Source organism: Hyperoodon ampullatus, assembly GCF_949752795.1.
Source record: "Hyperoodon ampullatus genome assembly, chromosome: 11".
Lineage (NCBI taxonomy): Eukaryota > Metazoa > Chordata > Mammalia > Artiodactyla > Ziphiidae > Hyperoodon > Hyperoodon ampullatus.
In genome coordinates this window covers 99,209,336-99,231,905 of record NC_136924.1, presented here as the reverse complement: position 1 = coordinate 99,231,905, position 22,570 = coordinate 99,209,336, and the positions used below count along the sequence as shown (strand labels likewise).

General features: G+C 60.0%; 1 protein-coding gene across 1 annotated transcript in view; it reads left to right on the top strand.

Annotated features, from left to right (window-relative positions):
- The window catches only part of TSPAN9 (tetraspanin 9), a gene marked incomplete at both ends in the record, with an annotated part of 75,865 nt that extends 53,848 nt beyond the window's left edge, over positions 1–22,017 (top strand). The window contains 6 exons of the mRNA XM_079716049.1: positions 17,449–17,640; positions 17,997–18,071; positions 19,226–19,327; positions 19,964–20,095; positions 20,410–20,493; positions 21,946–22,017. Coding sequence (XP_079572175.1) covers positions 17,449–17,640; positions 17,997–18,071; positions 19,226–19,327; positions 19,964–20,095; positions 20,410–20,493; positions 21,946–22,017 — 657 coding nt within the window. The remainder of the gene's footprint in view (positions 1–17,448; positions 17,641–17,996; positions 18,072–19,225; positions 19,328–19,963; positions 20,096–20,409; positions 20,494–21,945) is intronic.
- Positions 22,018–22,570: the final 553 nt, after the last annotated feature.

The following is a 22,570-nucleotide window of genomic DNA, read 5'->3' as shown; positions in this document are numbered from 1 at the left end:
AGAACATTCTGGACAAGGGACACCCGAGTGCGGAATAACGTGGTGTGCCTGGGAGCTAGCAGAAGCCAGTGAACGGGACCAGGGCACGGAGGAGGCAGGCAAGGCAGAGGCTGGATGGTGTAGGGTCCCAGAGGACACGGGAAGGGATTTGGGATTTGTTCTACATACGAGGGGAACCTCTGGAAATTTGCTGCTCTGTGGAGAGTGAGTAGTGGAGGGGCAGGGGTGGCAGCTGGGAAAACAAAATGATCGCAGAAGTTCAAGGAGGAGGCTGGGGTAGCAGTGGAGTCGGGGAGAGATGGGTGGGCTGGGGTCAAAAATCGTAGGTAGAACCGGCAGGACTTGCTGGTGGGTGATGGGGCTGCGCAGAGAGTTGCTGGTGACTGGGGTTCCCCGTGGCTTGTGCATCAAGCTTCCCGTGTGACCCTGTTAAGCTTGAGTTGCCTGTAAGGCGTCTGAGGGGAGGTCACGGTCGGCAAGTGGGTGCCCAAGTCTGAGCCCAGGGAGGGGCCGCTCACGTCTGCCTGGCAGTGGTCAGGTGGAGCAGTCCCTCAGGACACTTTGAGAGCCCGTCGGGGGGCCCAGCTCTGTGGCATGTGGTTCCTGGCGTAGTGTGTGCTCAGTAATGGCCTTTGGAAACGAAGCAAGATGACGGCATGACTGAGTCACACAGAGGAAGTGGGGATGGGGATGCAGCTGCATTAGATACAGCAGCATTTCTGTGCCACCGAGGGGGTTGCGTATACTTGGTGTTCATGGAAAGGCTTGACCCTCGCGGTCTTTGACAGTGTAAGGGGAGGTACCCTTTCCCCCAGGGGACCAGCTGTGGGCTGCACAGTTGTACCGTCTTAGTCCCATGCTGCTGGGAGCTTGCCTTTGTGAAAACTTGAAAAATACCTCTTGGGAACCTACTATATGCGAGGCACTGTAGGAGACACCAAATAAGCGTCGACTTAGGCAAAACCAACAAGGAATGAACCTTGTAGGGCAAAGGGTGTTGGGTGCTGTGAGGGAAGTGGGAGGTGCTTCTAGCCCGCAGAGGGGGCATGGGGAGGGTGGAGCTCATGGGTCCTTCATGGGAAGGATGGCACTGCTGACTGGTTGGGGTGCAGGGGGGGCACGGCTGGCGGGGAAGAGCCGGCAGGGAGGCACGCAGGCAAAGGCTTGGGGTACATCACAGAGGGACCAGTGCCCTGCACTGTGGGGATACTGGCAGGCTAATAATGAAAAGATGAGCCTGCAGGAGGTCTCAAATGGACGCCGTGCTGAGACGCTTCAGCCGCATCCTGCAGGCTGCAGGAGCCCTCCGGGGCCTGGACGATGAGGCGTGATGTACCCCAGGTGGAGTGTTCAGATGGCGGTGGTGACGGTGGGGGGAGGTGGGGTGACCAACAGGGGCGCTTCTCAGTGTTCTGGCCGAAGGAATGAGACCAGGACCTGGGCCGTGGGAGTGGAGAGGACCAGGTGGATGCAGGAGAGTTGCAGGGGCTTGGCCGGAGGATTTGGAATGGGCGAGCTGCAGAAGGGTAACAGTGGTGATGACCACCATTTATGATGTTACGCCGTGTTCTTGTTCTCAGGGCTGTAGAAGTTTTCTCCTTTTTAATCTCCACAACAAACCTTGTAGGTACTACATGTAGTTTGGGGGAGTTAGCATTATTATCCCCATTTTACAGATGAGGAATCAGAGTCACAGAGGTCAACTGGCATGAGGCTACATTGGGGAAGGGTCAGAGCTGGGATTCAGAACCCAGGCGTTCACTCCAGAGCCTGTGCTCTTAACTGCTGGCCCCAGATCCAAGGTTTGATTCCTGGATGGAGGAATAGCTGGGAACACGGGTGGAGGGGCATGTTTTCCAGAGACTGGGACAGACACCCTGATTCAGAAGACGTCATTCAGAGGGCGTACGACACCACAGAGAAGAAATACTGACGGTCAGGGCAAGCAAAGGGCCCCGGGCCCTTTGCGACCCGAGAGGCAGTGTGGTACCTGCACGGTCAGTGTGACCCCCATCCTGGTGCAGGCGGCAGGGTCCTCCCCCAAGTCCTGGGTGTCCAGTGTCCATAGCATCAGGCCCACAGGCGGATGACACACTGTTCTGTAGGACTGTTGTGCCCCTTCCCCAGCACTGGTCCCTGCTTTTCTGGGCCTTGGTGACCTGCTTTCTGTAGGACTGCCTTAGGTTTGCTTGTGCAAAAGAAGTCAGAGTTTTCCTGAGATGAAGCCAGACTCTGGCTCCCCTGAGCAGCTGGCGCCATGAACCTGAAAGCTTCCATCTCCAAGGAAAATCTTTTTTTTTTTTTTTTTCTTTTTGGTAACGTCTACTTCCTGAGATGCAAACCTGCCAAGTGGACGGGAGCGGCCCCTCTCCCTGGTAATTTGACGGTGTCTGTTTAGTGGGTGCCCTGGAGGCAGCACCCTAAAATCTCTCCACTTACAATGTTATTTCTTCTATTTCTTCTGACTTCCGGGTCAGCCTGCATCTCAAAAAACACTCTTTTGAGAGCTTCGGGGAAACGTGGAGCCGCAAAATGCAAGCGTCTGCATTATGCTGGGTCCTCATCCCTCTCTGGCTACTGCTCGTTTTTTTCTGTCGAATAAGCAAAAGCCAGAGCACATTTATTCTTGGGGATGGGATCTCATATGAAAATGCGTGGTAATTGTTTCCTTTTGCTGTTGTCAATATGTTTCTGTTCCGTTCATTGAACTTTGTGCTTGGCTCCTACCATCTCACATGTCACATCTAGGTTATTTTTCTGTTTGCCGTTTCTGAAGTGACATCCTTTCCCCCCCAGGTCTTGATGCGGGGAGCGTTTGTGCGCCCGTTCTTGCGTGCGTGCGCGCACGTGTGTGTGTGTGTGTGTGTGTGTGCGCGCGCGTGCGTGCGCTGCAGAAGAGGGGGCTGGGAGGAGAGAGGGAGAGCCATTTGGGATCTGCTTGGAGGGAGGCCTCCCCCGTGCCTGGACTTGGTCAAAGAACTCACACTCCTGCTGCTTCTGCTTTGGGGAAGCCCCTGAACTCAGAAGTGATCGATTCTGATGTATATCCAGGGTGGGGTATAATTAGCCGTCTTGATTTCACGTCATTATGGCCTGAAGCCCTGCCAGCCCCTCCTGCTGTTTGTGTATGTTTAAGTGGTCAGTTCCTGTCTTGGCGTCCACCTGGGCCCTTGACCATGGGGCCCTGAGCAAGTCTCAACTCCAAGCATCCGTTTCCTTACCTGGGGGATTTGGGTCACGGGGGCGGTAAGTCACACAGCACTTCTCAGGTCCGGTGCGGTGCTACCGCTTTTCCTTCCTGCTGCCTTCCCGAGGGACACAGGGTCACCCTGGGGAGGCAGGGGGTGGGTTCCAGCCTCCTAGCTCTGGGGCAGATCATTCAACCTCAGAGACCTCACCTCCTCCCCTGAAAAGGGGACGTAGCCATCTTCCATGTTGCTCAGCCAGGCTGAGGGGGGGCTAGCAGAGGTGAGAGCCCAGGACCTCAGGGCTGGAGGGGTTGGGATATTGTGAGGCTCAGCCTTTTCTCTGGAAGCTGGGGGCCGAGGCTCAGAGGAGGGAGGGGCTCGCCCCTGGTTCCAGCCGCCAGCAGCGCGTGGCCGGTGCGCTGTGCCGTTCGGGGTTCACCCTGCCGCTCTGCCCGAGGGCTCACCTGTCCGTTAGGTCCTGAACATATGTGGTGCCGCGCCTCCCCGCGCGTGGTGCTGGATGGACAGATGGCCCTTCTCCTGCCATATGCTCTGGCCTGTTACGGTGTCATGGCGCCAGGGCTAAGGAGGCGCTCTGTTGCGGAGCTGGGCACTCGCCTTGCTTCCACGTCTCCGCACTCCTCCCTCCCTGTGCTTGCTCTTTCCATACCTGGCCCAATGCTCAGCTTGATGCCAGGGATGCACAGAGAGAGGTATGAGGGGAGGCACCCCGCCCCACCCCGCCCCTCCCCGGGCAGCCATTGTGCTGGAGCATCACCGGCCAGGTCAGCACTGGCGGGTGGGAGAAGGGTCCAAGGCTGGTGAGTGGTCAGACGGCCAGAGCCGCTGCAGAGTGTTAGGTGGGGGTCAGGGCGGGGCTGGCCAGCCTGGAGGAGGAGGTGGGCATCAGCGGGGACCCGAAGGCCCTGGGTGGGACTGAGAATGGTGCAAAGGGGGAAGAGGAAGTTTTCTTGGTTGGGTGTGGTGCTGTGAGACAGGCATGGAGACAGTGGGGTGGAGGGTGCAGTGAGGGACCCGAGGGACCCGGCCGAGGAGTGGGGAGGCTCTGGCCAAACACGTTTTATTTTCAGGGCTAGGTCTCAGTGTCAGTGATTGGGCGGCACGTGTCTGATTAGATTTAGCTCATCTGATGCGGCGATCGCGATCGTTACTTTGGCTCAGAGCATTGCTGAGAACCTGACTCTACCTGTCACTGCCGCTTGCTCACCTGCCCGAGGATGGAAGGGACTGGAGGGAGGCGGGAGACTTCCCGAGCCTCCCGTCGCTAGGAGCCCGGTGGAAGGGGGGCCCTTGGGATCCAAGGAGAGGAGGCAGGGAGCCCAGTCCTGCTTTGGATTCACTGCGACCCCTGCTGGGTCACAGAGCCACTTCCCGCCCGCCGCCGCCTGCCTGCCTGCCTGCCTCGGCCCACCTCCTCTCGAGCTGGCTTTCTGCTTATCTTAATTTATTGATGAAAACTTGTTTTACGGTCCAGAGCACAGACGGCAGCAGCTCCCTGCCAAAAGAAAGCATGCTCGCCAATCGGGAAAGCGAGCTGCCTCCCGGAGATGGGTGGCTGGGGAAGGGAGGGTGGGGTGGCAGTGAGGGACGCGCATCTGGCCTGACTGTGCGGCGGCCTGGATGGGTGGGGGGGCCCCGCGGGGCTGGGGGCTGGGAGCTGGGGGCGCGGGGCTGCCGCCTGGGCGGGAACCCTGGCTAACAGCCGCTCTGCCCGGTCTTAGCAGTCAGGATGAATGAGGACCGCAGGCCATAAGTACTAATAATGACCCTCGTTCATAGCTTTGTAAAGGCGCCACGCTGGGAAGTTTATTTTCGTGCATCTCATTCAGTCCCAGCTACAGCTCTCTGCGGTAGGAACCATGAATTCCCCATTTAAAAAACAAGCCCTGGAAAGTCGTTTTCTGAGATTCCCACCCCCCGGCTGGTACATGAGGGCTCCATGAACTTGAACCAAGGCCAGAGCCGTCTGTAGCCCCGACCCAGACCTCCCACTGGCCCTGTGCTCTTCTGTGTCGTGGCTGCCTGTCCGGCTGGTCTTGCTGGTCCAGCTGGGTGTCCTGCTCCTTGATGGCCGTGGTCAGCATGGTGCCCGGCTCAGGGCAGGTACTGGGGCCCCTGTGGAGGGACTGGGCTGAGGGGCGTCAGGAGTGGGGGTCAGGCCTCCCTGTCGCTCCTTTCTAAAGACAGGAAGTTCTCCGGGTCGCTTCTGAGCATTCCTCTGAAGCTCCCTCTCCTGGTGGGTCACAAGTGGATGTCCCCATGAGGCTGCTCACCACGCCGGGCGGGGACGGGCCTTCGAAAGATGGGGCCGGGGGCCCCGCGAGCTGCAGCGGCCTCATCTGTAACGTGGGGTAGCGAGTCCAGGGGTCTGTGGGGAGCGTGTGGGGTGGCGCGTGTGAAAGCCCCCTCCAGAAAAACGTGGCGCGGGGCGGGGGAGGGCGGGGAATTGTTTCCACAAGCTCCTCTGGTTGTGGAAATAGAGGCACAGTAAGAAGGTCCACCAAGCCCCAAAGTATTTTATGTTGTTCCTTCTTGCTTCTTTGTGCAGAGGTATAGCCAACAAATTTTGCAACTCTGGTGAAATCAGCAAAGTGGGCAGTGCAGGTTGGCTGGACGCCTGCCCCCAACACATGTGCACTCCGTGCGCCCCTCCCTGCGGGGGGCGCCCCTAACGATTGGTCCTCCACGCAGGACAGACCGCCTGCCTCTCCTTCCAGCTGGGGTGTGTCTCCGGCCCCTGCGCTCCTCCCTGCCTCCCCTGACTCAGACGGGGCTACAGTGGAGAATGTTAATAAAATGAAGTTTGGGGTTTTTGTTTGTTTGTTTGTCTGAGGCGTAGAGAGGCTTCAGTCAAAGGATTGGAGTCGCATCAGACCGGGTTAAAATCTAGCTCAGATGAGATACTTAACCTCTGATCCTTGGTTTTCTCATTTGCAAAGTCGGGGGAAACAGTAGGAACTACCTTGTCTGTTTTTTTAAAATTATTTTAAAAATTTTTATTGGAGTATAGTTGCTTTGCAATGTTGTGTTAGTTTCTACTATACAGCAAAGTGAATCAGTTATACGAGTATATATACGTATACCCCCTCTTTTCTGGATTTCCTTCCCATTTAGGTCACTACAGAGCATTGAGTAGAGTTCCCTGTGCTCTACAGTAGGTTCTCACTAGCTATCTATTTTATACATAGTATCAATAGTGTATATATGTCAATCCCAATCTCCCAGTTTATCCCACCTTAGTATCCATAAGTTTGTTCTCTATGTCTGTGTCTCTGTTTCTGCTTTGCAAATAAGTTCATCTGTACCATTTTTCTAGATTCCACATATGAGCGATATTATATGATATTTGTTTTTCTCTTTCTGACTTACTTCACTCTGTATGACAGTCTCTGGGTCTATCCACGTCTCTGCAAATGGCACTATTTCATTCCTTTTTATGTCTGAGTAATATTCCATTGTATCTATGTACCACATCTTCTTTATCCATTCATCTGTTGATGGACATTTACCTTGCTTCCGTGTCCTGGCTCTTGTAAATAGTGCTGCAATGAACAGTGGGGTGCATGTGTCTTTTGGAATTATGGTTTTCTCAGGGTATATGCCCAGGAGTGGGATTGCTGGGTCGAATGGTAGTTCTATTTTTAGTTTTTTAAGGAACCTCCATACTGTTCTCCATAGTGGCTGTATCAATTTACATTCCCACCAACAGTGTAGGAGGGTTCCCTTTTCTCCACACCCTCTCCAGCTTTTACTGTTTGTAGATCCCTTGTCTGGTGTTTGTGGAAAGGGGTTGCTACAGTTCCTGGCGTGGGTTAGCGGTCGGTAGATGCTAGCTTCCTCATCGGTGTTTTTCGCATCATCATTGTCATCGTCACCACCCTCGTCACCACCATCACTGTCACCATCCCTGCTTTCCGCACCCTCTTAGTCTACAGGTGGGTCCCAGGCACGCTGTACGCAGCAGCTGGCCTTCCCCTCTCCAAGCATGGACATGTCCAGGGACCCGTTTCTGATGTATTTGGGACACCCTAGGTCTAAGCAGTGGGGTCTGGTGGGTCAGAACATGGTTTCCAGAGGCAGATTTCCTGGGTTCCTTCACCACCTAACCTCTCTGTGCCTTCACCCTTCCAGGTGTAGAACGGGAGGACGGAAATGACCTCCCCCTGTTCCCACCATTGGGTTGGGAGGATTAAGTGAGGCAGATGGGGCAAAGCACTCAGAACCACGGGCACATGGTTGGTGTCCCTGGCAACACAGCTTCGGGGGAGTAGTGAAGACAGGGAAGGCGCCGGGTGGCTGAGGGCCAGGCATGAAGCTCCTCCCTGAATGAGCTCCGCGACCTTGGGCGCGCTCGCCTGCCAGGCCGTGGCCCGGCTGCTTTCAGCGAGTGACCTGAACGGCAGTGGGTACATCGAAGAGTAGAAGGCGGGCCAGGGTCTCCCGTTCTACCCGATGACAGAGTCGGCCCAGGGCCGGGACGAGGAGGGGGTCTCAGGCTGACACGTGAAGTTGGTGCAGAGACCATCTCTGGCAGAGGAACCCGCACTTAACCAGCCTGTGTCCCCCACAAAACATGTCAGAAATGTCAAATCCCGACGTGGGTGGACACGGCTCCCGGCTGGCGGTATAAATAATCCGGCTCTGGGCAGAGCATCCCTGGAGAGAGGACCAATCATGTTGGCCACGTCCGAGGCTTATAGCCGAAGTGTGTGTGGGCGGCTGTCCTGCGGCCAGAGATGGAGCTGGTTGTCCCCCACGATCCTTCCCGATATCTACACATGTAATCAGGGAGTGTTATTTGCTGAGCTCAAGCCAGGGAAGACCGTGCTCTTTACATTATTAAAGGGCCTCCGTTCTGTGACAGGCTGAATGCGGGCAGCCCTGACGAATGAGAGGCACCCAGAAGTGGACGTATTTTCATGGCGTGACTCTTCTTCCTCTCTAGGGGGGCTGGGGGCACCTTTCCTCAAACAGGGAGAATGATCCCCACCCCCTCCCCGTTCTGTAGGGTGAGTTATAGTCTCCCAGATCGTTGGAGCTCTTTGCCAGAAAGATGTGATGTGAATTCAAGGTATCCCCTGCATTTTCCAAGGAGTCTGAATAATAGCACAGTACCTTGTACGATATTTATATTCCGAGGAACACAAAGGGCTCGGCAGGCATCAGCCTATCCATCCTCTCCGTGTCCCCGAGTGCTGGGGAGGTATTTTTTTCTCCCTCAGTCTTTCAGCGGAGAGACATGCCAGAAAGGCGGCTGGAGCATTGCCGTCCCCTGGGGCTCCATGTCCAGAGATGCGGGCTGTGGACAGTTCTGCTTTCTCAGGGAAGCCCAGGTGGCCCCAGTTTCAACGTGAACCTTGAAGATAGGTTTCTGAACCCCACCCCTGACTCCCAAGGCAGCCCCAGCTTCATGGATTATTCTGTGCTTTGATGCTGTCAAGCGTGCCTTTCTCCCCAGATGCACAAAATAAAACAAATGCAGGAAGGGAAAAAATATGCCTGTGGTGGGAAAATCCTTTCTCCAGACTCCTCTGACAAGTATTCTGAGTCCTTGGCGCTTTTCCCTCCCAGCTTACCGTGACCTTGGGGGTTCAGACAGTGCCTCTCGCTGTGGTCCAGGCTGGCTCCCCGTGGCTCCTTCCCGGCTCCAGAGCCGTGGTGCTTGGGGCGCAGGTGATGAGGGCTCCATGCACACCCCTGCCCCAGCACAGAGCACCCATTCTTGCACTAGCGCCTGCCCAAGAGTTGCTGGTCTTGGGTGGCCCGAGGCTCTAAGCTGTGTCCTGTTGAGTGCTGACAAGTTCTGGAGTTTGGGGTCACCTTCCCCCGACTCTCCCAGCGAAGGGCAATCCTCCCACTGGCTCAGGGGACAGAAGCCTCCGGTGGAGCCAGGACAGCCGACTGTCTCCTCCGTCTGAAAAGCTCTTCCCCGAGCCTGCCCGCTGTTGTTGTAGCCCATCTCCTCTCCTGTATAGAGCAGGGGTGGAAGACAGCTGTGTGCTCTCCCGAGGGGAGCAGCGCCTGCCATCCAGGGGCTCCATCCTCGTGCAGCGAGCTCGGGAGCCCGGGGTCACAATGCTCCCCTTGTGTCCCGTCTCCCCTGTACCCGCCCCGCCCCACCCCAGCTTGAACAGGAAGCACGTGCAGCTCTGCCAGCCTGGTGGGCCCGCCCTGGAAGGGCCGCACTGTTAGCCTGGGTCAGTGTGGACAGACCGATGCGTGATCACGCCCCCTTTACAAGGCTGGCAGGGGCTTCGTAGCCCCCGCTGCTCCTTGGCGTCCCGACCACACATCCGTCTGTGGTCCATCTGGGCCTGTTCCCTGGGCCCCCCTGGGGGCTCTGAGCTGCTTTCCACCGTCTCCCCACCGAGTGAGCAGGCCTGAGGTCAGTCCGAGACTGAGGTGCCGTGGCTGGCACCTGAGAAGGTCGATTTGGGCCCTGCTGTCCGACGTGAGGAGCCCAGATGGCCTGGGAACTGGGCTGCAGCTGCAGGTAGGGGAGGTGAGCCCTGTTGCCCTGCAAGCCTTTCTCCCAGACAGGAACGGTGTGGAAGTCCAGAGTTGTAAAGGGGCCGTGCTGGGAAGGTAGACCCCCTTCCCCAGTTCTAGTCCTTGCCCTTTGCTCCCTGGGCATCAGCTGTCGTGGAGACTGGGCCTGCTGTTGGCACCCCTGCCCTGGCCTTTGAGGCCCAGGGACAGACACAGGGCTTGCCACCCTGCAGTCCCACAGACGCCTTGGTTGGTGGGAGCCCCGAGGCAGGGCAGATGCCCTCCATACTGAGGCCAGGCCAGGAAGCCCAAACAGGTGGGCAGTGCTTCAGCAAAGCCAGTCTCCTCCCTTGCCTCCACTGGGGTCAGAGGACGCCAGGCCCTTTGTGCAGCCAGCTTGGGGCCAAGGCTGCGGTACCTGCATTTACCCCTACCCAGGACCCTAACTGACTGGAGGGAGGAAGGGCTGGCCTCAGGGTCTCAAGAGGGGTCTCCCCTGTCTCGGCTCTTTCATCCCCAGCACTTTTAAGAGTCTTAGACAGCAAGAGGTATTGTAGCAGGAGCCCCTCTCAACCGATAGGGTACGCCAGTGAATCGGGGGGTGCGGTTCCCATGTTCCTGATGTCCCTGCAAAGTTCGCTGCAGAGAAGCGGGCTCGGGAAGCATGTAACTTAAGAGCTTTATTAACGTCAGAGACTCAACAGCTCCCAAATACAGCATCCCCGAAGCTTGGCCGCATTTAAACGCTCTCCCCTAGAACCATCTTAGATAGACAAATAACCGCATCCTGCAGTAATCAAAATGTAACTAGGTTTTAGATACGCAAATGCTTTATGTCATGTTTATTTGGAGGAAAATTTGGCTCGGAAATATGGGTGTGATCCCCCTGTCACCTCTGCAAGCTGGTGATGTTGGCGGCTGTGAAGTTGTGAAGAAATTGGAGGCTTTGAGAGAGAAAGTGTAGGGTTAAAAATAGAATGGCCGAGGAATCACGCTGCTTGGCTTTGAGTCACGCTTAAGCTCAACGTGAACCACACCTGTGCTGTGGCTCCCAGCCAAGCCAGGGGCGGCACAGGCTGGATTACTAGAGGTGTAGAGCTCAGAGTGCGGGAGGGGAGAGTGGTGTCTTGCACTCTGTGCTGGCCCCTCCGGAGCTGGAACCTAACTTTTGGTAGTGGAGAGTGACTCACAGGGGAGGGCCCTAAAAGCCCTTTGATGGGCCAGGAGAAGGCTGGGAAAGGATTTTGTTGGATACAGGCCTTCAAGAACCTCAAGTCCTGCCACACTTGATCTCGGTGGGCTTCCCGGGCAAAACTAGGACTGACGCACGTTAGCCCTGGGGAAGCGGATTCCTGAGTTAATGAGGAAGAATTCTTGACCAATTAGAGCTGTGCAAAAAAGGAACAGAGGGTGTTATTGGCTGGTGAGCACCGGGACCCCGGGGTGCTGAAGTGGAGGCTGGACCCCTGGGGCCAGGCACAGAGGAGCCCTCTCACGGGGGCCCACCCCGCTCCATGCCCTGATCCTTCTGTCTCCCGGGTGGCTTTGGCAAAGGTGTGCCTGTGACTTTGTCCCTTCCATGTGGAATTGGAAGCACTGTCCGGCAGTCCCCATCTCCCTTTATGGCCCTGACATTGAATGAGCTGCAGCCCGCCTCCCCCGCAAGAGGCAAGGGTGGCTGAAACACGATGTAGCCGCCCCCTCAGTCGTCGCGCTGACACCTTTCCCCCTTCTCTGTGTGATGAAGTTCCTAGCAGCCGGCTTCTCGCAGGATCGTTACCAGCCAGCGCATTGGCTGTGGAATTATAGTCGTTTCTGTTTGCTTTTTCATTCTCCACATCCACTAATTTATTAAATGCTGTTAAACGTTGCACTTGGCCCTGACTCATAGGGAACACGGGGGCGTGCTGAGGCCAAGGATTTGAGGGGCTCCTGCAAAGCAAAGAGAGCGTGGCGGGCAGGGGTGCTGCAGAGACACAGAGGCCTCGGGGATGAAAGTAGCCAGAGGGTGTGCTGAGCTCTGAGGGGATGGGGCAGGTAGAGAAGGCGACTTACACAGGCGAACCGGGGCTACGGGGGAACTTGGCACGGGGGTGGTGAAGAGGGTGCAAAGGGGGCCTTCTTTTTCAGGTGGCTTTGTGTGTCTGGGTATGGTCCTGTTCCCAACCCCTCCCTCCCTCCCTCCATCCCCTCCCTCCTCCCTCCCTCCCTCCTCCCTCCCTCCCTCATCCCTCCCTCCCTCATCCCTCCCTCCCTCATCCCTCCCTCCCTCCTCCCTCCCTCCCTCCTCCCTCCCTCCCTCATCCCTCCCTCCCTCCATCCCCTCCCTCCTTCCTCCCTCCCTCCTCCCTCCCTCCCTCCCTCCATCCATCCCTCCCTCCCTCCCTCCATCCATCCATCCATGGAACAAATATTTCTGCAGTATCCAGGCATGTTCTGGGCCCCACGGTGGTAGAGAAAGGGCTGAGACGTGAACCTGGCCTGGGAGCACTGGTGTTTTCGTGGAGCTGGGCAGCGCGTCTACACAGAGGGCTAGGCAGGGATGTCCAGCCCTGGCACAGGAGGTCATCCCAGGGAGGGCCTCCCTGCACGTTGGGGAGATGGTGGCAGCTGTGGGGGATGCAGGCAGTGGCTGCCCTTTGGCTCTAAGCAAGTGAGGGAGGAAGCTCGGGGGAGGTTGGTTCAGTGGAGGTTATGGTTTCACTCCCGGAGAACCTGGGATGCTGTGTGAAAAATACATACGGACACACGGTAGAAACACGTATTAAAACCACAAATCAATGTGGTTGCAACTGAAGATGGGGAAAATGCCATGGGGGTATTGGCTAATTACAGCAGACTTGATAAGTGAGGCCATAGCCTCCGGGCCTCAGTCTGCATGCTGTGCATCTGTTGGATGGGCCCAGGGTGATGAGGAAGATGCTGAGACTCTGAAGGGTCCTGCACCTTCTCCCTTCTGAAGAGAGAGCCTGCAGGAGGGAGACCCATGGGCATTGCCAAGGGGAGGCGCTGTTCTAGGCCCTGGGGATTTAGTAACGGACAATACAGACCCAGGTCCTGGTCCCTGTAGAGAGCAGGGAATGGACAAATGCCAAGGGTTTGCTCACGTTTGGATGGGGGTTCATTTGGAGCCCGAGTGGAAAATACTTGGAAGTGCCCTTGGTTGGGGGAGGGGCAAGGGGCGGGGAGGCTCGGTGGTCAGGGTGGCCCCTGGGCCTGCCTCTGCCTAGAGAGGAGTGCCAGCCAGGCCTGGGCCGCAGCAGGGTGGCTGGTGCCTTTGGGTCGGTCAGTTGGCTGGGTCCTGGTGCTTGAGTCACCCCGCCTCACCCTGGAGTTTCTTCCTGCCGTGGGGGCTTGAATCTAGCTGGTTGTGTCTGAGACAACCCTCTGCTTTGGGAAGCCAGTTTCCCCGAATGCCACCAGCTGAGCTCTCCAGCGCCGAGCTCTGGCTGTGCCCCTGCAGGCCCCGCCTCCTCCCTGTGCCAGGCACCCCGGTGTGGGGCAGCTTCCCCCTGTCGCTCCCATCCCTCCCGCGCCCTCCCTCCCCCTGCTGTGGCTTCAGGGATGGCTTCCTGTCCTCTTGCCCTCCCGCCCAGCAAACCCTTTCTGCTGCCATTGCCCCCCCCAGACATCGGCCCCCTAACTGCCCCTCTCCGGCCCTCACCAGCACTGTCCTCCTCCCGTGCGTGTCCCTCTCAGAGCTAGGACGCACCCCACCCTGGAGGGACACACCAGTTCTTTCTCGGGTGTCTGTCTTCTCTGGGAGTCGGTAGCTGGCGGGTGGACACCTGGCTGGGGCAGGGGTTCTCAGTCTCTCTCGGCATTTGGGGCCAGATGGCTCTTCGTTGTGTGAGGGCCGCCCTGTGCCCTGCAGGACAGTTAGCAGCGTCCCTGGCCTCTGCCCACTCAGGTGCCCGTAGCACCCTCGCCCCAAGTTGTGACAACAAAAAAGACTCGACATTGCCGGATGTCCCCTGGGAGTAAAGTTGCTTTGGTGGGACCACCGGACTGGGGTGAGAACAGCATGTCTCGGGCTTGGCTGAGCCGGGAAATTCTCTAGTCCAGATGCCACGTTTTAAAGGGCATTGGGCCTCAGAGAGGTAAAGAATCTTAGGGTCACACAGGGGAGCAGCATGATAAAGGAGGCATTTTAGGGAAAGGATTCAGGCAGGTCTGTGCAGGCTGGGCTGCAAAACGGAGGCCAGAGGCAGGCAGGGGCACATGGCCGGGACCTGGGCTTGGGGCTGAGGCAGTGGCCTGGCGCCTCTCACCCGTCGGGGGCTCAGCGGGGGTGTCGCCGGGGCTCTGCATCAGATGCCGGGAAGCCAGGTCCCGGGCTGGGCCTGGCAGTGTGATATCCTAGTCTGTGAGCTGAGGGTCTGGGGGCTCTGCTGGTTTTGGGTCAGAGACGGGGGCAGAGGGTCCCTCCACCTCAGCAGGAGGCCGAGGATACGGGGCGAGCAGGGCCTCTTGGTGCCTGCAGGGCCTCATTCATTCAGCAGTGGCCTTTTGGGGGCGGGGACGGGGGCGGGACTTGGGTCCAGGCTGCCGGTGGAGGCTGCCCTGCTGTCTGCAGCAGGCCTTACCTGAGACGTACCCGGGGCAAGGTGACCTCAGACAGGAAGTGAGAGGGAAGCAGAGGTGGGGAGCAGCTCCTCCTCCTGGCGGGCTCTGGGGAGCTGGCACAGCAGGTCAGAGGTTGGGGCGTGTGAACTCGCAGAGGTGACTGGCTCCGGGAGGTTCTGAGCTGTTGAGATTTCCCACATGGGGGCCCCTGTCCACGAGGGACACGGGGAGGGGAGGCACAAGGGGTCCCCCCGGGCCCACTCCCGGTGGGAACCGGCTGCTGGGAGGGAGCCGGACAGTCATCCCTTGGTATCCGTGGATGCTGAGGTCCCTTATATAAAGTGGTGCGAGTACCCTGAGGACTTTTCCGGGCCCAGGGATGGTCCCTAGGGGCCCGGTGTTTCCAGCGCAGGGTGGGAGGGCGTCCTGTGGCTCCAGGGTCCCAAGGCCGGGCTCCCTACCTGTAGCGAGCGACCTAGCCTGTAGCAAGTGACCCGGCAGCAGCGGGGTCTCTTCTTTTTCTTTTTTTTTTTCAGTACTTGGGCCTCTCACTGTTGTGGCCTCTCCCGTTGCGGAGCACAGGCTCCGGACGCGCAGGCTCAGTGGCCATGGCTCTCGGGCCCAGCCGCTCCGCGGCACGTGGGATCCTCCCGGACTGGGGCACGAACCCGTGTCCCCTGCATCGGCAGGCGGACTCTCAACCACTGCGCCACCAGGGAAGCCCGGGGTCTCCTCTTTTTCATTCCAGGGTCTGGCTTTTAGAGCCATAAATCTTCAGCATGGAGAGCATAAATTTCCATGGTGTGATTAATGAAAGAAAAATTGAGCCGGCAGCACAGAAAGTGACTGGATTGAGCAGAGTCAGGAACAGGTTGGCTAAGTCTCTGAGCCTCCCTGCAAACCCAGAGCTCTGACCCGGCCTGGGTCGCCACCTGGTGGTTGCGGGTGTGGGTGGCACCCAGTCCCTGGCTGAGCTGGGTGGATGCCCCGTTGGGTGGGGGGCTGCTCTGGGCCTGGGGTGCCCACACCGCGGACTCGGCCCCGTTCCGGCGGGGCTGCCGCAGGGCACAGGGCGAGGGCGGCTGTCCATGGTGTGGGGCCGCAGCAGCTGCTCTGCTTGCCGGCTCCATCTCTGCAGCCCTGGGAGCTGTCTCCGATTTAGTGACGCGCGGGAATAGCCCCGCTTCTTTCGGCATGCCCCGCCTGGACCGCCTTTCCATCTCCTCATTTATCGAAATCCTGCTCATGCGTCGAAGCCGAGCAAGCCCTTCCAAATACATCTCGAATTGGACCGTCTCTCGGCTCCTGCACAGCCTCCCGCTGGAGGTCCCTCCAGCCCCGCCTGGTCCCCTGGTCACGGCAGTGGCCTCCTGATGGCTCGCCCATCGCACTTTGCCCTCCGATGCCCTATTCTCCACACAGCAGCCAGAGTGACCTACTGAAATCACCGATCACGTCCCTGTCCTGCTCCCGGGCTTCCCATCCCATCAAGAACACCACCATTTTCTTTCCCGATGCCTGCGAGGTCCCACCTGCTGGTCCCCCACCACTGTCACCCTGTCACCTCCGGACCCTGGCTGGCCAGGCTCCCCCCACCCAGGGCTTTGCACTGCTGTTTCCTCTAGAACATTCTCCCCCCGCTTATTTGCGTGCTTATTTACTTGCCCTCTTGTGGGTTCCTCCTCAAGTGCCACCTTCCCGAGGGGCCTTCCCTGCCCCCTGCCCCCGCACTCCCTCTCATCCTGACTGTTTTTCTTCACGGCACCTGGAAGCCTGTCGTGTGCTTGCTGGGTGTCCCCTCTTCCCCAGGGCGGGTCTCTGCCGGTGCCGTTGCCACCGCCGCCCTGTGCTCAGAGCAGGGCCCGGCTTTAACGAGCAGGAGCTCCATTCCGGTTCGTGGAGCAGAAGAGAGAGGAAGTCGTCTCCTTGGGCAGCCTGTGCCGGTGCCTGGGCTTCCCGCTGTCCGCCTGCGCGTGGCCGCCTGGCCCTCGCTGCCACGTGTCCACTCCCTGGGGCGGGGGCAGCTCGAGAGCGGAGACGGGCTTGCATCCTGGGGGGCGCAGCATGGCGCCCGGCTCGGGACCTGTCTCCCGGAGGCCGGCGCCTGGCCCTGGTCACCCTCTTCACGGGCCTTCTTTCTTTTCAAGTCTCACAGCAGTCCAGAAGGGGGTGGTAGTGTCTCATTCCCCACCTGCCCCGTGCACGTGCCTGAGGGGCTGCCCCCTCCCCCTGGCACCTGAACTCTGTGCCACTTACTTGGCCCCGTGCACACGGCCTGGGGTGGATGCTGCCCTCCCCTGGCTCCCGTCTGGTCCGAGCCGAGGCCCTGGGAAGGCAGGTCCCTAACGCGGCTGTGGCTCCTCTGTGCTGTAGGTTCTCGGTCAATACCTGTCGACCGACTGACTAGCTCCTGAGACCCCGCAGACATCCTTGAGCCCCTGGAGGGAGCAGGGGGGTGTCAGCTTATGGAGTGTAAAACGAGGCTGCTGTGGAGACCTGCAGCCCGGGGAATGGGAAACTGCAGCCCCGGGCATCACAGCCCCAGGGGTGCCGTGGAGCGGAGTGGGTTCCAGCCGGGGGCGGCTGCTGCTCCCTGGGGTGGACGGTGAGGCCATGGCGGACCCATGCCCTGCACGTCGGCCAGCCCCTCAGCCAGGCCAGGGAGCCCCTTCCTGTTTCCATGTGCATGAAATTTGTTCTTCCAGCTCCTGAGGACCATGGGCAAGTGGCCTTTCCGGTCAGGGCAGCGGGACCCGGTCACCGCAGGGTCTGGCTCTGAGAAACTGGCTCGGGGGTTCCCTCCCAAACCCCTCACTTGCTTCCATGGCCACGTGGCCCCTCCCCGCCTCCCTCCCGAGCGCCAGGCCCTCCTCTGCTGAGTGGGACCGCCATGGCCGTGCACGTGCAGCTAGGACCTTCCGTGCTTGTCACGTGCTTTCCCTGTGCCTTGTTTAATTTGTCCTCATTGATGTGAGCCTCTGAGCTTCGAGAAGCTGGTGCCATCCCGTTTGACGCGGAGAGGCTGGGGGCTTTGTGCAGGTCACACCACCCAGCTGTACCCTGTCCGTGTCTCATGGTTGGGGCCGGGGGCCGTGGGGGCAGTGGGGCGACACGCAGTCCTTTGAGTCCTGTGGAGATGGGTACCAGAGCGATGCCGGGCTAACAGGCTTCCCTTTCTCTCCAGCTCTGTGGCTGTGGACTGCTTGGAGTGGGCATTTGGCTCTCCGTGTCCCAAGGCAATTTTGCCACCTTCTCCCCCAGCTTCCCATCGCTGTCTGCAGCCAACCTCGTCATCGCCATAGGCACCATCGTCATGGTGACGGGCTTCCTCGGCTGCCTGGGGGCCATCAAGGAGAACAGGTGCCTCCTCCTGAGTGTAAGTTGGACCCCAGAGCCCCAGCCCTCTGAACGCTGGATCGCCCTGCATTTGAGCCCCTGAGCCCCCTGGGTGCCCAGCCTGAGCCCGGAGAAGTAGCTCCTAGAAGGGTCTTTGCCTGACCCCACCCCTCTTCCTCGTGATTGGCTGCCCCTGCCCTAGGTGCCCCTCCCACTCCTTGACTGGTGTCTGCCTCATCTCCCTGCCCTCCCCATCTGGGAGTCCTCAGGAGCCGTGGCCTCTCCTGTACCTGGGGAATCCTGTCTAGGTGTTACCTGTCCCTTGATGTCCCGTTTGCACCCCGTCCCCGGCCATGACCGCTGCCACGTGCCCACGCCTGGACCTTCTCTTTCCAGTTTTTCATCGTCCTGTTGATCATCCTCCTGGCGGAGCTGATCTTAATTATCCTCTTCTTTGTCTACATGGACAAGGTAAGCCTTCCAGGAGGTGAGGGGGTGTTTGGAATTTCCTTGCCCCTGGGGTTGGGTCTGGGAAGCCGGAGGAAAAGCAGTGACAGTTTGTACTTGTGAGGAGAGGAGAACTAAGAAGGGCCCAGAGGAGGGGTTTTGGTGGGGGGCTCATTACCTGTGTCGTCTTGGGAAGTGGAGTCCTCTAATGACCCAGGGATGCCACGGACGGCCTCTGGCGCAGAGAGCTCCCCGTCACTGGGAGTGTTCAAACACAGTTGTGGGGAAGGGATGCAGAGCTCACTAGGTGCCTGGGCTGGGTGATAGGAGGATAACCTATTGGTAACACAGGGGAACCTTCCAGGTGACAGTGCGTAGGGCTCACAGTGGAGGCAGCTGTGCTTCCACGTCCAGAGACCTTTGGGGACAGACAGCTGCTCCCAGGCTGCACCGGGGGTTCAGGAGGTTGGAGCGGGGACCCCTGGTGACCCCGCCAGGCTGGACAGTTCCCTGCAAAGTTGGGGCACTCCTTCTGGGACCACCAGGAACGATTGGCCAAGCGCGGGCTTCGGGCTCGGTGGGCCCTTTGGGTGCGTCGTACCCAGAGCCATGTTACCATCTTCTCCTTGGGTCCTGAGGGAGGCGCCCGGGCCACGCTGAGAGGGAGAGGCACTCTTAGGATTTGTAACAGGAGTTCCTTTGCATCTCTGAAAAGGAGGCACGAGTAATACTGCGAGATCCCTGCGGGCCAGCCTTGTTCTCAGCTCTTTATAGGAGTCCTTTCCTTTAACTCTCACAACAACCCCAGAGGTAGATGTTATTTTCCAACTTCACAGACAAAGCAGAGGTGGGCCCACGCTCGGGATGGCTGATGTGCACCCTGCGGTTCCCAGGGTGTGTCCCGACAGGGGTAGCGTTAGGGGGTGTCGTGGCCTGGGGGAAGGGTGGCCTGGCGGGGCTGGTCCTGGGACCAGGGTAGCTGAGGGGCTTGGGCTGTCCCCGCCTCCGCGTCACAGCTCTGGCCCGAAGAGCTCGGCTCTCCAGGGTCACCACCCCGCCCCCAGCGGGCCTCCCCGGCCCGGGAGAGCTGTGGCCATCTGTCCTGGCCGACCTGGGAGAGCTGGGGAGCGGGGTGGCCTCCTGCTCACCCCCGACCTGAGCCTGCCCTCACCTGCCAGGTGAACGAGAACGCCAGGAAGGACCTGAAGGAAGGCCTGCTGCTGTACAACTCGGAGAACAACGTGGGGCTTAAGAACGCCTGGAACATCATCCAGGCCGAGGTGCGGGGCCGTGCAGGGCAGGGGGGCGGGGCCTGGGCCTTAGACTCTGGGACCCCGCTCGGCACCCCGGCCTTCTGGGTCAGACACCATGCGGCAGCCGCAGAGGGGTGAGGTGGTCGGGGAGGACGGCGAGCAGGGCCTGGACGTGGCCTGCAGCTGCGGGGCCCAGGGAGCTGGGAAGGACGGATGATCGACAGGGCGTCTCGTCCAAGCCCTTCCTTTCTGAAGCTTTGGCACGAGCGGCAACTTATTTTAGCAACAGGGTTGCCTCCCTTGTCATGACTCAGGAGGTTCTGTTCTAAGAGGAAATGAGTCAGCACAGCCCGAGGGCGCAGGGTGCTACAGCCAGCGTGGGACGATCCACAAAGCCAAGAGCCAGGGGGCGGGTGGGCGAGTGGAGGGCTGAGCGCCCTGCCCAGTGCCCAGCGCCCAGCGCCCAGCTCAGAGGGCAGGCGACATTGCCTTCTCCCCATCCAGCCTCCAGGCAGGAGCGATCACTTCCTCCCCTGGGCCCGGCTGAGGCCCAAAGAAGGGACGAGAAGGCTGAACTCCAGGCGGCAACTCCCCTGGGGGCCAGGGAAGCCCAAGGGGGACGCCGGCTGTGGCCCGTCTGACCCTGTGCCCCTCCCCCTGCAGATGCGGTGCTGTGGTGTCACTGACTACACAGACTGGTACCCTGTGCTGGGGGAGAACACGGTTCCTGACCGTTGCTGCATGGAGAACTCCCAGGGCTGTGGGCGCAACAGCAGCGCCCCCGTGTGGAGGACGGTGAGGCTGCACCCCACCCCACCCCAGGCGTCTGTGCGGTGGACAGCCTGGGGACGGTGGCCCCGGCCACCAAGGAGGTGGCTTAATGTGGGACGGGCGGGGATGCACAGGCCTGAAGCCAGAAGGCAGGTGGGAAATGGGGGATCTGGGCCCACATCTGGGGGCATCGGAGGTCGGGGAGAATGGGGTCAGGGGCTATGTGGCGGGGCCTTGTAGGCGGAGCCCCTGGGGGAGGTGCTCGAAGACAAGAGGCCCGGGGCTGGGGCGCAGGGAGGGTCACGCCAGCGCCTGAAGCTGTGGTCCTCGCTCCCCAGGGCTGCTACGAAAAGGTGAAGATGTGGTTTGATGACAATAAGCACGTGCTCGGCACGGTGGGGATGTGCATCCTGATCATGCAGGTAAGGGGGCCGTCCAGCCTCACGCAGCCCAGCCCGAAAGCCTGAGGGAGAGACCACCGATGGGTGGCCCCGCCCCTCCCCGACCGGGCTGCTCCCCCGGGGCCTGTGCGAGCCTGCAGGGCGCTGCTGTGTCACTGTCACATCCCTCTGAGCCTTGGGCCTGTGCTGGCATCGCAGGAAGCCCCCATGGGTTTGCTTGTGACATGCCTGTCCCCACAGCACGGGGACGTTTACCCTGTGACTGAACTGAACGCCGGTGAGTCCTCAGGCATCAGCTGTGAGCAAGGCCTACAGGCGGCCTCCACAGGGTCTGTCCCATCCCGTGGGATACATGTGACCTGGCAAGTGGCTTAGCTGCTGTGCCTCCGTTTACACATCCGTGTAGTGGGCGTGATCATGGGCCACTTCTTAGCGTTACGTGAGTTTAATACCCGAAACGTCGCACAGAGGAGGTGCTCGGGAAGGGCTCGCTGCCCTCAGCCAGCGTTTCGCGGGCGGCTGTGCTGTGCAAGGCCCAGCGTGGGGGATGGAGGGGGACTCGGAGGGGCCCCCGGCTCCCTCCTTGAGGAGAAGGCTGACATGGTGAGAACAGGAGCCCCCGGCCTTTCTGGGGGAGCATATGGGCTCCCACCTTGCCCACTTGTGTGTAACTCCTACGCTTGGTGACCAACTGACCCTGACTGGTCCGTCCACGGGAAGAGGAGCATCCTGCACGAAGTCCCCTTTCTTCCCTAAACCCCGCGGGCCTGACCATGTCTGATCATCTGCGAGCCTCCGAGCTTGGCAGACAAGCCACTGTCCCTGCTCAGGGCTCTGACGTAAGACGGGCTCACGGGAGCAAGGGTCTCTCCGGTGCCGAGAGTGGGGCTCGGCTCGGGGCTGCCTGCTGCCAGGCCTGGACCAGGACGCCGGGGCCAGGCTGGGCCCCTCGGTCTCCAAGGTCACGGGCAGACCTTGAGTGTCAGTGCCGCGGGAAGTACGGTGTTCTTGGCCGCGCGATCCGCGGCGAGTGCCGGTGCCCGGGAGGCCGCAGGCTGGCTTCCTGCGCATTCTGCTCCGCTCGGGATCGGGGGGCTGAGGGGACCCAGGTGAGTGGTAATGTGCTCCCAGCGGAGCAGCGGTCAGACGCCACGCCGTGTACCCCAGGACCCCGCGGAAATGAGGCGGGGGGCTGTCAGTGTCCTGCCGCTGCCCCCACGCCCCCAGCTCCCCGCCGGCTGCCACTTAGGGTCAGGTCCTGTCCTCACCGCAGCGACTGAAACAGCAGGTTTCTGGGCCTCGAAGCTCGGTGACGTCCCGCACGGACAGTCCGAGCAGCCGAAGTCCCCACGTGCGGCCTCCTCTTTTCTGCATCGTTCTCACTCCACCAGCATCTGCATCCTGCAGGGGGCTGCCTCACGCGCTCTGGGTGCCCGTGGCCCCCGGCTGAGGCCCCTTGCCCGTGTCTTTCAGATTCTGGGCATGGCCTTCTCCATGACCCTCTTCCAGCACATCCACCGGACTGGGAAAAAATACGACGCCTGAGCGGGCCGGCCGAACGCCCCGGCCCCGCGGACACTGCGCCAGGGGAGAGGCCTTCAGCTTGTGTCGCCTGCCCGCACCCTCCAGACTGCTGACCCCTGCGCCCGCCGCCCCGGCCCACCTTCCCCGCCACCCGCTGCAGCCTTCTCGGCGGGCGGAGGCCAGGGAGGAGGAGGCGCAGAGACCTCGGGGTGCCGGGGCGCCCGGATTCCTGTGTATTTGCCAAAGAAGACAGGGTGGGCGGGGGGTGTGCTCTGGGAGCCCCCCGGCACCGGTGCGTTTCTGCCCTGTCCTTCCTCCGCTGACACTTTGTCCCCGCGTGGCGTGGGGCGGGAGGCGCAGGGCTCCCTCCCGGTGGAGAGACTGCCCGGCGGAGGCCCCGGTGCCCCTGGCCACCCGGAGAGCGGGTGCGCGGACGCGGGCGGGGCTGACCGTCTCCCGGCCGGGCCCCTGGAAACATCTCGCCCAGGCTTTTTATACCTTACAGTGTAACTTTTCTATTTTATTTTACTCTGATTATGATTATTCAGGAATACTATCTCTTGGATAAGTTTAG